This window comes from Pteronotus mesoamericanus, unplaced genomic scaffold (assembly GCF_021234165.1).
Source record: "Pteronotus mesoamericanus isolate MK-2021 breed Mesoamerican mustached bat unplaced genomic scaffold, CSHL_Meso_final contig_164, whole genome shotgun sequence".
NCBI classification, from domain to species: Eukaryota; Metazoa; Chordata; class Mammalia; order Chiroptera; family Mormoopidae; genus Pteronotus; species Pteronotus mesoamericanus.
In genome coordinates this window covers 21,165,110-21,180,486 of record NW_026555065.1, presented here as the reverse complement: position 1 = coordinate 21,180,486, position 15,377 = coordinate 21,165,110, and the positions used below count along the sequence as shown (strand labels likewise).

Below are 15,377 nucleotides of genomic sequence, written 5' to 3'. Positions count from 1 at the left end.
TTTTGGGTAAACTTTGCCTGTCTGCTCTGACCACAGGAGGCTTTACCTCACGTCCATTTTTATGCCTGTGCTATATCGGTGGGGTGTGAATAAATGAGAGCTTAAAAGACAACCAAGGAAAACCTGAGTTTTTCTGTAACAGATACACCTCTTCAAGGTACTGGCTTCGGCATTATGCTTCCGATATCAGAAGGTGGGGATGGATCCACAGATATTTCCAGAAATAAAGGTCCTGAACCTTGGAAAGCATTGGCGGCTCCTTTAGAGGTTCTTCCAGAAGATCCTTTGGCTCTACCCTCCCTTCATTAGATTCTTTGCCTCTGGTGTCCTCTATTTTCAACCATCCTTTTCCCTAAGGATAATCAGGCTTAGTATGTCCTCCCCCATACTAGACTGTAAGCTCCTTGGAGTCAGAGGCTATATTTTATTTACTTTTAATATTCTTCTAGAGAGCACACATACCCTGTGCCTGGCTCACCTGCTCACCCTGCTTCCCACCAGCCACCCAGCCACCTAGTTCTGAGCACGTACCTGTGCCAGACAGGTGCTGGGAGGACAGCAGGGAATAAGACAGAGTCCCGACTCTTATGGAGCTCACATTCCAATGGGAGAATCAGATGACAATAACAACAAAACAAAATAGCAATAATGATTTACTGAGTACTTGCTGTGTGCTACACACTGTAGTGTTTAACATGTACGCTCTCATTTAATTCTCACAACAATGAGGTGATGACTGTTTTTTATCCCTGTCTCATAGATGAGGACACTGAATGATCAGAGATATGGTTGCTTGCGTTGTCACATAGATAGTTAAAGAAAAACCTGGAATTCGAACCCAGGATTTTTGAACCCTTTTAATTCCTTAGCCCAGGGTCTGCAAAGACAGCATGCCACCGTAGTTTCCAATGAAATAAAATACAATTTTATTGGAATGCAGACGTGCTCATTCCTTTATGCATCGGCTACTATAGCTGCCTTTGCTCTGCAATTGCAGAAAAGAATATTTGTGACAGAGACCACATGGCCTACAGTGTGTCTATCTGGCCTTTCACTGAGAAAGTTTGCCATCCCATCTTAGCCCAAGCTGGGCTCAAGTGATATTCACTGAAGGGATAAATAATCTGAAAACTCCATTCACTCATGCATATATTAGTTCATTCTATTAACATTTTTTTTTTGAGCACGTGCTCAAACATGCGTCAGGAAGTGAGCTTCTTTGGAAGGTGGGGTCCCCTTTGTACTCAGTTTCTATTACTCGATCTTTCCAGAGAGTTTGTGCACCTGCAGTTCCTGTTAAAAGCTAACTCTGGTGCCTAATCCCCACTTTCTCTGCCTTGTCTCCAGCTCAGACAAGAAAATCTATTTATTACTTTAAAAAATGACAAAAGAGATTAATCAGGATTTGGCAACTAAATTTATCATCTGGGAAGAGTCCAAGAGATAATAAATTGAAGCACAGTTCTTCACTCCCTACTTCATCCCCTCCTTTCAGCCTGGCTTTATGGGGAAGGATGAGCCAGTGGTGAAATTTAGGGCCAATATTGCTAGGAAAAAGCCCACTGACAGCTAAATTAGTTTGGCAGTAAAGTGTCGTAGAGGGCTCTAAGCCAGGAATGAATTATGGGTATTGACTAGGGCCGGGGCAGGTACCTGCTCTCTTAAGACCAGCAGGGATGTGAATGAGGATCAGGATGCAGCTAATTCTAAACCTGGGGAGGGGGAGGCAGGAAGACTCCAAATCAGGCTCAGGCGCCCTGTGGCTCACACTCCCGACAATGGCTGGGAACTGCATGCTAGGGAAGAACGCTGGTGAGACGCACAGCAGCGGGAAAGTGGTCAAGGATGGTCAGCATGAAAGCTTGCTGGCTGGAGAGGAGCTCACATACTTGCCGGTGTCCTTGAGGTTTGCTGACTTGCTCAGAGGCCCAACCATGTTCCTCCTGCCATACTGACCAGGACTTGGGCAGTGACCTAAGATGGCTTTCTCTCTGAGTTCTCAAAAGTTAGCTGCTTAAGTGTTAGGGACTCTTTGCTGGCAGGGAATAGGAACAAAAGAGGGGTGGGAATTATCAGAAAAGAAGTATCTTTCATATAAACAAAGGAGAAAAGCCAGAGCTAACTGTATTTGTGTCCCATAAGCAGAGCCCTTGGGGATCCATGGACCATGTAATCAACCTGGCAGTAAACAGATACCGAGCTTTTGCTCAGTGCAAGTCTTATGGGAGAAGGGGGGTATTAAGAAGTACAAGACCTTGTATAGTGATTAATCCTCCCAACAATTCTATGAAGTAGCTATTACTATCCTCATTTTATAAATGAAGAACCTGAAGACCAGAGTGCTTAAATGTCTTATATCCAAGGCCACATAATCAAGAAGTGACAAACAGGATCTGAGCTCTCAAGTCTATTCTGTTTCTTGGGTAGGGGGGTCTGTATGTTAGTATTATGCAGTGACATTTGATTTAGAAAAGTGTGTTGTTAAGAATTCCTCCTAAGGGCCAAGATAACCATACAATTTTGTCCTTGAATGAAATCAGAAAGCCATGTGTCTGTGGTGCTCTCACTGACTGGATCAGACCAACCCTCCTCAGCCCACTGTGGGTTAGTGAGGTGCAGACCTGGCAACCCTGGTGTGTGGTGTTAGAAGGCGAAGTGCTAGGCTCTCAGCAAAGATGTGTTCAATTTGGTCTGACATGGACAGGAGCATGGACTTCTGGGTCTGCCCTGGCATTATCACCTCTTTCAACAGAAAGAGGGAGGAGGGAGGAGGGAGGAGGAAGCGGACGGGAGGGATGAGCTCCGAACTAAGGCAAATGCTCTGGAGATCACGAGCAAGGCAGGCTAGAGCTTTGCTGAAACTCCTCTCTGTGGTGAAACATATTAATTTACCCTCACTGTTCTGCCTAAAACTACAAGATTGCTTATTAATATGGATGAGCTTGGTTTTTAGAAGCAAAGAAGGAGCCATATCTGCTTCCATGTGGATGAGCAGAGCCTGTAGTTTCTGTGTCCAGTAAAGACCAGGTTTGATCCCAGCCACACGCCTCGCTGCCCTCAGCGCGCACTGCTCCAGGCACGGGATCCTCTGACCAGATGCCAAGATTGCCCCCGCCCTGCCCTAGGGCCCATGGGAGGAAGCCACTTGCCCTCCCTGTCTGTCCCACTTCTTTGCTTTCTTTGCAAGGCTTGTTCCTATTTCTTGCCTTCTTCTCTCCCCATTTTCTCAACTTTTTTCTCAGAGAAACTTTTGCTCTTTTCACTGGATTTAAAGGTAAGTGGCATGCTCTTCAGAACATGAAGTGAAAATAATTTCATAGTCTTCCTTCCTTCCTCCTTCTTTTTTCCTTTTTTGGATTTTCCCAAGCAGTTCAGAATCTAGATGTCTCAAAGCCTCACAGGGCTGTCTCTGGCCCTGGTAACAGCCTCATCCCGATCTGTGTTGTCTCTGAGGTTTCAGGGAGTGGACGGAGCTGGCAGAGTTGTTTCCTGCTCAGCTCTAGGGTTTCTTGGCGTGACCTCTTCACTGGTGTCCCCACTCCCTCCAGGGTGAAATCAGGATTTCGCTTATGTCAGCATTCGGTCTTTCTAATATATATCGCTTCTTGGCCTTTTGGCTAAGGTCAAGTGTAGATCTTTCAAATATAAAAATTAAGGATCCCTGTTACATAGAGTTCCTAATGAGGCAATACTTTTAGAGTGAATTTGGCTCAGAGATACAAAACCCTGGGGAATCTCTGAAGCTCCTATTCATTGACATGGTTGTGGGCACAGAGGTTCTTTCTCACCCTCAAGTGGCGTTGGGTGGGATGGGAACCATTCACTGCAACCGTCTGCTCGCCACAGAACACATGCCCACATTGAAGGTTTACCACGGACCTGAGCCATCAGCACACTGGAGTGTACCCACTTGGATTTAAAATCAGTATTTCCCAGCTGGTTTTTCAGTGTTGTGCTCTGGCATTGCCCAAGTACATTAGGCCATGGAGCCTATTTCAGTCCCCCCCAAAGCAGCAACACAGCCCCTTCCAAAAACGTCCACAGTGGCCATGTCACAGGTAAAAGAAAAAAAACGCATTTGTTTAATTACTACAGATCCCTTTGAGGATGACCAGTTCAAGGCAAAGTATTCGCACTTCTTGAAGAAAGATGCTCATTCTGTTCTAATTCTACTCAGGGTGTGAGCAAAGAAAACGTGTGGAAATGAAAAACAAAAGAAGTAAGTTTATACTTAGGAAGAATTCCTCGCCTATAGGAGTTAGGAGCTTCCAAAATAGGGGACGTGGGAGGTTATAGTCCTTCTCTCCTGTCCTGTCCAACAGGCCTTAGTGGCTGAGGGAGTGTGCTTAGCCTCACCTGGTTATTTCTTCTTTCAGGGCAGCAGGGTCTGCAGGGTAGAACTTCACACGGAAACACATGGTGAATGGAGGCTGGGCTGCAGAGAAAAAGAGGTGCCCATCAGGGAAGACCCTCTTTCCCAGGGATGACTGGGTTCCCTTCCCCACCCTCAGGATGGTGGGGATGCATGGGCCTCTGAACCCTCAGAAAAAAGTCCTCAGATGTTTAGGGCAACTTATACTCAGCACCATGGAAAATCGCCAGGACTTACTACAAGAGGCACGTTTCATCCCGCCCTCCCCAGGGGTAGGGCTTGGGTCTTTTCTTGGAGAAAACTTACATCTCAGTTGTTTCACCACAGACTTTGTAAACTCCAACCAGTGCTGAAACAGGGAAGACAGAACAAGAAAACCCTAATGAGAAATAGGGTCACATATAGCTTGTTTAATCTAATACAAATAACCAGACAGATTGTTTAGCCCAGGGTGAAAGCAGCCCAAATGCTTGTGATACGTAGGCTTGAAAGTAAAGAGTGATAGGGTTTTCTGAAAAGTTTCCCGGGAAACCAGCTGTGAAGGGGAGAAGAGTTCCAGCTTCCAAGGCCTTTTCTGGGCTTCCTCGGCAATGCCACCTTCCACAGTACAGTGCCAAAGACCACAGGAGGGTGCCAAAGTTCTGAGCCATGTTTCTGGCATACCAGCAGGCACAAGTGAATCCACGTATGGGTAATGGGTCAAGACCCCACCTGGCGTGAGCAGGGAAGTACTGACTTTAATGGGGGTGGGGGGGGGTGTGTGTGTGTGTGTGTGTGTGTGCGTGTGTGCGCGCGGGCTACATGCCAACATTTTTTTTTGGCAGGGGGACCAAGGCTACTGGTAGCAGCTCTAGAAAGAAATGACAGAATTTCATAAGTGGTGAGAAAGTAGGGATGGCTGGTGTAGATTCCATTTTTGTTTGAGTAACATGGATTGCCAAACTCTGTGTTAAAGATACGTGCTCAGGATTCCTTGGCATCCTGATGGTTAAAGCATGTCTCATAAGATAACTAACCACAAACGATGTGTAGGATAGTATCCTGTGCCCCGTGAAATTTCATGGAGGCAGGACACAGCAGTAATACATTTTTTTCCCATGCTACATATGTTTAGGGAAGGAAGCAATGAGGTCATTCTATATTTCCCAGTTCTACATGGGTACTTTATAAAAAGCATTGATATTTGCAGCTTTTATGCTAATAAGGAACCTCAACAATTTGCAGAGAGCTAGAACTACTGTTATTTGAGTTTGGTTTTCTGGAAGTAGCTTAAAACCATTAGTCATAAATTCTGCAAGGGCAGAAAATGGTCTTGTATACTGTATTGCCCAGGCCCAGCACAGTGTTCAATATGCAGCTGTTGAAGGGACAAAGGAGCCAGGGCCACGCCTCCCTCTTTTCTGGCTACTTCCTGGTAGTATAACATCTTGGCAGAGTTCTCCCTTTGCAGGAAAGCAGGCAGGGCCATGCGACGGCATCCTGGCCTCCCTTGATTCCCAGCTCTCACCTTCAGGATGGGCTGTGGGGCATGAAGTTAATAGACCCACTAAGAGCCAGTCTTCCTGTCAGCTCCAGGTGGATAATCTGGGTGCACATTCTGCTCCCTCGTTTTCTCTGATCTGAGTTCCCACGATGCTGGCAACTCATTAGAGCCACTCAATGCAGCTAAGAGGTCCTTCTCACATTACACGGCCTACCGGCCTACCGTGGCTCAGCTTCACAGGGAAGCAAAGGCAGAAGAGGAAATCGCATGGAAACAACTGGGTTTCCAGGCTATTGCCTGCGGAGGTGGAGGAGGCCCATCTGTTCCGAGCACACTGGAACTTTACACCGGGAGGACACAGCAAGTGTCTGGGACTCAGTAAACAGTCACCCCTAGACATTCCACTGATAGGTTAAAGAAAATAAACAAAGAAAGTTAGACACTAAGAGGAATGACTTGGGAGGTCCATTATCAGCAGAAGGCAGATGCAGCTGAAGGACAAAAAGGTTCTTCCCCTTAGCAAGAGCTAGAGAGAGAGCTGAGGAAAGGAGTGAGGCTGGAGGAGGAGGGAGCGGGGTGGGCAGGAAGTAGAAAGCGGTCACAGCTTGTCTAAGAGATCTTAAGGGTCTGGGAGAGAATCTTGAAAGGATCCCAAGAATATGGTGATGGTCAGAGCTAACTGTTGGCACCTGACTGCCTAAATCTGGGCCCCAGAATCACTTAGCAAACTGATAACATGGGTTTGAGGAGGAGGGATCAGGAGAAGAGGAAAAGACTCAGAGAAGGGAGCTGGCTTCTGTCTTTGAGTGAATGGGCTTTGAGTGTGGCAGAATATTCAGACTCCAAAGGCTGGAAAGGAGAGGCTGAGAGGAGGCTGAGGCCCTGGGCCTGAGCCAGGAACAGGGGAGTGGGTGACAGGGAGCCAGCTTCTCCAGGCGGGATCAGGAGAATGCTCAGAGCCCATGGAGACCCCAGCAGAGCAAGCAGTGATGAGGTGGATGTGAGTGCTGGCTCAGCATGCCTGGTGCCCCAGGGAGGAGGTTTACTTTAAAGCCTCACACTCTAGGGGAGCTGGTATCTTACCTCCTCCATCTCTACCATGAATCAGGAGATCTAGGATGACAATTTTTACGGACCCATTTCCCCACAACTCTCAACTCTCTCAAGCCTACCGTGCTCCTTAACTTCTCCACAAAGGCAAGAATCACACAAATGTAGAGGCTTTCAGGTATGAATTCAACATGGAATCTTAGAAAACACATAGGCCCTGACTAGTATGGCTCAGTGGGTTGGGCATTGTCCTGTGAACCAAAAGGTCATTGGTTTGATTCCTGATCAGGGCACATGCCTGGGTTGTGGGCCAGGTCCCTGGTGAGGACCATGTGAGAGGCAACTGATCGATGTTTCTCTCATGCATCAGTGTTTCTCTCCCTCCCTTCCTCTGTCTCTAAAAATAAATAAATAAAATTAAAAAATATTATACAGAAATCACACAGGCTCTGGGTCAGACAGGTCTGCGGTGGAGACAGGCTTTGGCACCTGTCTTAGCAAGTTACTTAACCTGAAACTTTATATACAATCCAGATAATCGGTAATATAATTGTGGATAGTCCTCTCATTTGTGGTAAGGACTACATAACATATGCGAAGCTCACAGCTTAGTGCCTGATACAACTCAGCGCTCAATGTCCATTAGCTGAAAGATTTGGGTTTGTGCTTGGGGCAGAGCCCGGCGTGCAGTAGCTGCCTGGGAAAACTTATTTCTCCTTTTTCCCATTTCCTTATCTTTCTCTGTGTCCTTCTGCATAGAGCTGCCCGTACTGCGTAGAGCAGAACAAGAATTGCAGGACATACAGGAACCTGAAAGGCCTGAGTCAGTTGGGCTCCCTTTCTCCTCTGAGACTGTGTAGGTGTGGCCCCTCAGGGGAGGCACTTCCTAATCCTTATCACCTCCAAATACTCTCTTTTTCTCTTCAAGCCCATTCTGACCTAACTTAAAAATAATGAATAGGACACATTTGCCCTTTTTTCTTCAGACACCATGCTCTTTGGTAGATAAAGTGAACTCTCCTTATTAAGGAGAGTTTCCTCAGACCAAAATAATAAACAAATAAACGCCAAAAAACCCCTTTATAAAAACAGTCCATCATCATGTAGTGAGTGGATACCTACAGCACAAGAGGACATGTAGCTGACTGGCGCATTGCACTGTGTGGAGTCTTACACTACGGTCCAGAGCTAAGGACAGTAATTACGTCAAGACGGTGGAGACTTTACAGGGTGAGGGGCTGACCTTGACACTAGTTTCTAAATACCAATGATGTTCAAGGTCCTGCTGAGGAGCAATGAAATGTCAGCAACGTGGGACAGGGCTTGTCAGAGTAAAGGGATACAGTTCGATTCCTTCCTAAAACTCATGCATTTAGCATAAAACCATAAATGAAACCTGAAGACACAATGGCTCTGAGCAGGGATTTTCAACTGGCCTGCTGCCAGAATTTTTAAAATATGCAACACCTGACTATTTAGTCGGGGTACTGACCTCTTTTCCCTTAGATTGTCAAATAAAAAAATGACAACAGCCAGCACAACAACAGCCATCTGGTGTGAATGAATCAAAATCATACCTTTTCTTTTTTTGTCAGATCAGCAAAAAAAATGTAATGTATTTTTTGGTGTGCAGCAGAATTTTAGTAATTAGTTTGTGTGCCATGAGATGAAAAATGTCAAAAATCGCTGGCTCAGAGCATCAAAGAACATGGTGGGGGTACCCGTTCATTCATCATCTGCGGCCCTGGCCACTGCAGGGAGGCTGCACCCTCCGAGGCTCCCTCCAAGGTCTGCCATGTTTGGAGCTATGAAGAAAATTAGTGGGCCCATGAAAGGGGGCCCTCTGGGATTCACGGTTAACTGTGTTTTGGGAGGATGGTAGACATGACCGGGTGCTGGGCAGGGGTGTGGGGCAAGGAGATGTCGAGGGCTGAATGCTTCTGCACACTGGCCAGCTTCAAGGGAGATGCCAGAGAGCATAACCCCACAGAGAGCAAAGGCTGACAGACAGAGTGGTAGAAAATGCAGGGGTCTGTGAGTGGGCCACCTGGGCAAGTAGAGGGCGGAAATATGGCATTACTAACCATCAAATTGCCCACTCATCACTCCTTCGGCAAATGTTTACTAAATATCCACTACATTCTAGGCCCCGTGCTAGTTCCATGGGGTATAAGAATGAATAAGATAATGTTTATGCCTTCATGAGACTTATATTTTTGCAGGGGACACAGACAACCACAGATGGTGTCATAAGTGCTACAACAGGCGTAATGCAGGGCTCATGAGGTACAAAGGCTGGCCCGTCACTCAGAGTGGAGGTTAGGGAAGACTTCTGGGAAAAATAAAAGTCTAAGCTAAGACCTTATTGTGTGAGAAGGGAGTTAGCCAGAAGAAAAGTGTAGAGAAGTGAGGAAGGGGGGAAGGAATATTCTAGGCAGGGGGAACTATAGAGATGAAGGCTCTGAAAAGAGAGAAGGATGATATGTCTGGAAGCCACAGAAAAGTCTGGCTGGGCCACAGCAGGGAGGAGACCGGCCAGGGGAGGTGAAGCAGGAGAGGTGAGCAGAGGCCTGGTGATAATGGACTTGTCTCTCTCTCTGTCAGGGACATCACAGTCCTGTCAATGCCCTGTGTCTGTAGAGCTGCCCATACTGCGTAGAGCAGAACAAGAATTGCAGGACGTACAGGAACCTGAAAGGCCTGCGTCAGTTTGGCTCCCTTTCTCCTCAGAGACTGAGTGGGTGTGGCCCCTCAGGGGAGGCGCTTCCTCACAGGAACAATGTGGTTCAGCCCGTTTACTAAAAAGGGGGTGGGAGAGGTTCCGCCTGTGACCTGGGCTCTGAGGCCGCAACACTAGCCCAGCTGTCCTCCCTCTGACTGGGAAACTTTGGTCAAATTATTTGAGCTCTCCAGGCTGCCCCTTCAGCATCTGCAAAAGGAATGAGCACACAGGGTGAGCTCTGCTAACGTGTCTTCCAGGTCTCATAATATGATTTGAAGAGGTGACACCCAACTGCAGGATCTGGCTGGTCCTGGACTCTTGAGGCTACACTCTGAACATAAGTGGCAGTTCAAAGCTCCATGCTTACTGATTAACACTCTCCTCCATTTATTTGTGTATTGAATATTGACTTACCCGCTGCTTATCCGGGTCCACAAAGCGGATCCCAAAATAGTCTTTCTCAAGTAGGTTCAGGTGGTGGCAAAGAAGGTCAAACAGGTACTGGCCTTTGGCATCTCTCTGCAAAGAAAGCAAACTCCATTGAGAAATGAGAGGGCTTCTTCAGTGGAACTTTGTGTTTATAGTTATTAAAAATCATTTTAACAGCTGCACGAGGATAGGAAAGGGGCACCTGTCCATAACTATGTCCTCTGTGTTGTGATAATTAGATATTCTCTGGAATCCTGAGGCTTTAGCACCTAAAAGGAGCCCAAGAACGCTTCCTTCCACAAAAATGTCAGGCAAGTCAGAGTTAGGGGAGCCCAGCTCTGATCTCTGATGCACAAGGCTTTCCTAGGAAATGTCAGCGTGGAATACATCAATGCAGCTGGCTCTGCCTCTGAAGCACATCGTAAATCCATTCACTTCTCTCTGTCCCCATTACCACGCCGTAGGTCGGCCGCCACCATCCCTCAACTGGACCTCGGCCAGAGCCTTCCAACCGGTTCTCTGCTTCTGCTCTCACCCTTTCTCCTCACTGTGACCACAATATACTCTTTTTTGCTGAATAAGTAACATAGGCAACTAATAAGATATTCAAACATATGAAAGGATATACTATGAAAAGTCTCCCTTCCACCCTAGTCACTTTGTGCCTCAGTTCCTTTCCCCAGAAGCAACCCCTTACTGGGTTCGTATGTATCCTTAATGTGGTCTTACATTATAGGCAAGCCTATATACATGTACATCTCCTCTTTCGAAAATACACTGGCAGCATCTTTTGTACTGCATTTTTGGTTTTTTTTTTCCCCACTAAGGGTTTCTTGCAAATCCTTCTGTAGCAGTATATATGGATAAGCCTCAGTTTTTAACTGCTGCATACTACTGCAATGAACCTAAATTTATTTACCCAGCTCCATATCGACGGAATTTATTTTTAATCTTCCATTACAAACAATGCGGCGGCGAGCACACAGTCCTTTTGAATTACATCGCCACTCCTGCTTAACACGATCTGTGACTTTCTGTTGCTCTCAGAATAAAATCCAAACTCTGATCAGGGGCCTCCAAGGCCCTACATGACCTTGCCGCTGCCTCTTCTCCGCGGTCCTCCTGAATCTGTCTCCTCACTACTCCCTGGCCATGGCCTCTCTGTTTGGGAACGCGCCATGGCTTTTCTGCCTCTGCATGTCTGTCTTCCCTCTGCCTGGCCCCTCTTCTTCCAGCTCTTCTGAAGGCCACTCCTGTCCTTGCGGTCTCAGCTCGAATGTCCTCTCTGCAGAGGGGTCCTCCCCCTACAGAAATGCCCTGTCCAGTTACTTTCTATCTCATTGTCCTGTTTATTTCCTTCACAGCACTGACAGTAATAGGTAACTATCTTGTTGATTTGTTTACTTATTTATGTGTTGCCCCCTCCCTTCCTAGGCTTTCATTTTCCTGAAGGCAGGAGCCCTCCCCCAGAACTTAGCTCAGGGCCTGGCAGACAGGTCCTCAATAATTACCTGTTCAATAAATGAATGAATGAATGAACAGAAGGTAGAGGGTTAGCTAAAAAGTTTCACAAAATGTGGGGAAATTATGCCATTTCTAAACCCATAACCTTCTTCTTCAGGGACCTGCCTGGATATCTGGGATAAGCTGGGAAGAGAATGACTTGCAGGAAACTGTTAGAACATCCAGAGCTCTGCAAGGCTTCGCTCTGTGGGCCTGCCCCTAGTGGTCTCTGCGGCTGAGGTATTCATCTGTGGTGGCTCTGTGTCTAATTCTGCATTCAAATTGAGGTTGTCTTAGCCAAGGAATCTCACCTGTGCCAAGACCAAGACCATGGGTAATTACAGAAGGGCCTGGCCCTGCTCCACGGAAGGTTTACACCGCACCTCTGCCCTTTCTGCTGGCTCACCCCACCTTATCCAAGGAGAACTAGGGCAGGATATGGAATCTCTCAGCAATCTCTCTTTTTAAAAAAGATTCTATTTATTTATTTTTAGAGAGAGGGGAAAGGAGGGAGAAAGAGAGGAAACATCAATATGTGGTTGCCTCTTGTTCATCCCCTACTGGGGACCTGGCCCGCAACTCAGGCATGTACCCTAGCCTGGGAATCAAACCTGCAACCCTTTTGTGCTCAGGCTGGCACTCAATCCACTGAGCCACACCAGCCAGGGCTCAACAAATATCTTAAGAAGCTTATAGATGAAGGATTAGGAGAATGAGTGGGTGGACAGCTCAACTAAGGAAGGTGGTGACATGCAGGCACCCTCCTTTCCGGTGGCCCCACCCTCCCTCTCACAAAATAACCCTGAGGCTGTGAGTCTCCCCACCACTCCACCCTCACCCCTCTGGTCTCCCACCAGAAAGAGGTACTTTCAGGACAGAGACTTGCTAGGAGTCACAATGGGACTTCTGGGTGGTGGACCGCAATGGTGGTCTTTCAAAGGATTCCATCAACAACGGTTGTTTTGGGAAGGGGCTGCCAACTATTTCCTTACTGATGCCCTCGAATGTAGGAAGAGCTTTAACTCATTTTTAAGGTTCTTCTGGGAGCAAGAGAACTATGTTTAACTCTCCCCCAAGAGGCATGTCCTGTGTGATTATCCTTCTCAGAACTGAAATGCAATATTAAGAGACAACTGCATGTTGTGAGTATTTTTCTCTATAGATTTTACTTTGCGCCAAGCTGGCTGCTACACTGTGACGAGCTGGGGTGAGTTAAGTTTGCTTTCATACATACAACCATAGTAGCAGAAGTGTGGGGTAGGCACGGGAAAAACATGCTTCTGTGATAGAAATCACCTGGGCTTTTTGTAAGACTCACGTCTTCCATTAAAACAACTCATTCTCATGGGCTGGCAGCTCAAATACACTTGTAGGGTTCCTAGCTGGTAAGAACCTTAAATTCAGCAGGTCCAGCCTGACCTCTCTCACCTCGCAGGAAGAAAAGGAAGCATGGCTTTCCTCTTTAGGTAGTTATTAAAAAAAAAAAAAAGACATATCCCATTACATATTCCCTATATCATTAAAAAAGGATTTTTTTTTCTTGTTATTTCTCAGCATCTGGTGAAAATGCTGTTTCCCACCATGAAGTTACAGTTTCCTCGGGTTCCCATTTACCAGTGGTAGACGCATCATTCTGAGCTAAAAGGCTCTTGTGTAGACTAATGAGGAGAAGCACCTTCCTTTGTTCGGTCTCCAAGACTGGAGGGTGCGGGGTGAGGGGAGTGGTGAGAGAAGCAGGAGCAGAGCTCCTCCTTATGGCGAAATTCCATGAAGTTTAAATCCCCAGCAGAAACACAAAGGCAGCATCAACTCACAGCACTGCTACGGTGCCTTACACAGAGGTCACGACCTGCCCCTCTATTGAAGTGCACATCTGTGGCTGGTGCTGTGGCCCAAGGCAGCCCTCAGGGGGAAGTCACATTCACCTCAACTGCCATGGTGGGCTCCCTATGACAAAGTGCTGGAAGGGGCAAGAGTTTAGGAATTCTAAACTTCCTAGGCTTGTGGGTCTCCTTGCACTTCCAGATGCCAGCAGTATCCTAGAACTTCCTGTCTGTGGTTTTCCTGTCCTAAGTTTGGGTCTTTCTGGAATATTCTGTGGCAGCCAAGCTCTTTTGGTTGGATGGCAAAGTCCAGTGAGTTCTATCTTCTTTTCCCTTTGCCTGCAGTTGCCCTTGCATTATGGCTAAGCCATGTGTTGTGTGCTGAATGCTGTGCCATTGATTATTCTGGAGAAAAAGGCACTTGTGTTGACAGGTGATAATTGTTTAGTCACAACATCAGGGCTCCAGGTCTGAGGATGTTTGTCTTAAGAATGAGCGAGCTGAGGCAGGGCATCCTAATCCAGATAAACCTCTGACGTTATTCTCTTCCCAAAGTCACTGTTGGGTCAAAATAACTTATTAAGCACCCATTAAAAAATAAACAACATGTGGGTACTATTGTGGTTCATAAAATACAAATTTATCAACTGTGAAAATAATAGTGCACATAAGTCAACCCACTGCCTCTCTCTATATGGTGCACAGATGACTCATGAGCCCCTGAGAATCATTCTGTAACTGAGGTTGGGAGAATTCATATTCTTGCTCCTCCCTGGGGCACCTGGTTCTGGTTCTCCGTGGTTTGTCTGTTCTTCAGGGAAGGGACTGAGGCAGCAAGCAGTAAGCAGCTTGGGCCAGTGACCTAAACTTGTTAGTCAAGGTTAATTGCATTTTCTGCCTTCTAATCCATACCCTTGGGCGGTTTTACTTGAACTCATCGTGGGGTCAATCCCAGGGACACCAGCAGTGTGCACCCTGGTCAGCGGGGCTAACATGTCGAAAACCCCCTACTCGCTGGGCCTCACCTTATTCAATCCTGCTTACCTGTGAGGCAGGCCGATTTTAAGAGCAAGCTACGTGAGTCTTGAGAGGGCGAGAGCAAGCCCAACTTTCTCAGCCCCTGCTGTTAAAAGGGGAGCTGGCCTTGGCGTCTTGGGCCCGTCGAGAAGGCACAGGTGAGATGGAGGGCAGGAGACAGTGAACACCGGCTGCCCGAAAGCACAAGAGTCCAGAGGTGGAGAAAGACCTCGTCAGGATGGGGGTGCCTGGATGAGGGGGCAGGCGCTGAACAAGTTGTCCTCAGAGGCCTGACAGGGAAGACCAGGGACCCGGGGTGGGATGGCACTCGGCCTCTATTCTCGCTCACTTTCTATTTAAATTTCTGGTAGGCCAAGACTTCTTTGCTTTCCTTATCAGTGTCCTCCAAGGGCATGTGTATGCCGATGTCTGCCGGGTTCAGAAGCAGATGCTGTACAAAAGCACTTTAATGTCACAGAGGAACAGCCACATGAGCTCATCATCTCAGGGCCATGGCATGAGAAAGCTGAGCCGAAAGGTGAAATCCGTTATTGGGGTGCAGTCCTCTGCAGACCTCTGAGTTGGTGCCCCACTCCGAGCCCAGCTTCCCGAGGCAGAGGGAGGATAAGGGGCACCGATGCTAACGGCAGGGCCCCAGATTTCTTAACCTCAGCACCTGCCATCCTCATCTACATTTTCTTTGATGGGAGGGAACCCTTGCTGAGCTGCTGGCCCTGGAGCCCACTTTTCTTGCCTGGTCCTAAAGCAAGACAATCTGTCTAGGAACTGCTGAAGCTGCAGCTGAAAAGCTCACTCTGGGGGAAGATGGAAGTTCATTCCAGGGAGAAATGCGGCCAGGCTGTCTTCCGCAGCAGGCTGTCCCAAGTCCCCTCTGCTCCCTACTCTCCGAGGAGATGGACTCCAAAACCAAGGCTGGAAGGATGGGGCCCGTGCAGGCACCTGGTATCCAGGCTATAG

At 47.4% G+C, this 15,377-nt stretch overlaps 1 protein-coding gene across 5 annotated transcripts in view; it reads right to left on the bottom strand.

Moving 5' to 3' along the window:
* FRMD5 (FERM domain containing 5) overlaps window positions 1–15,377 on the bottom strand; it is a 262,837-nt gene that overhangs the window by 33,684 nt on the left and 213,776 nt on the right. For 3 of the 5 annotated variants that reach the window (XM_054565483.1, XM_054565480.1, XM_054565482.1), the window contains exons 2-4: window positions 10,042–10,146; window positions 4,679–4,721; window positions 4,357–4,435 (exon numbers count right to left, since the gene is read on the bottom strand). In XM_054565483.1, the coding sequence (XP_054421458.1) occupies window positions 4,357–4,435; window positions 4,679–4,721; window positions 10,042–10,146 (227 nt within the window). Of the gene's footprint in view, window positions 1–4,356; window positions 4,436–4,609; window positions 4,722–10,041; window positions 10,147–15,377 lie in introns of all 5 variants that reach the window. The other 2 variants (XM_054565479.1, XM_054565481.1) reach the window with 1 other exon arrangement.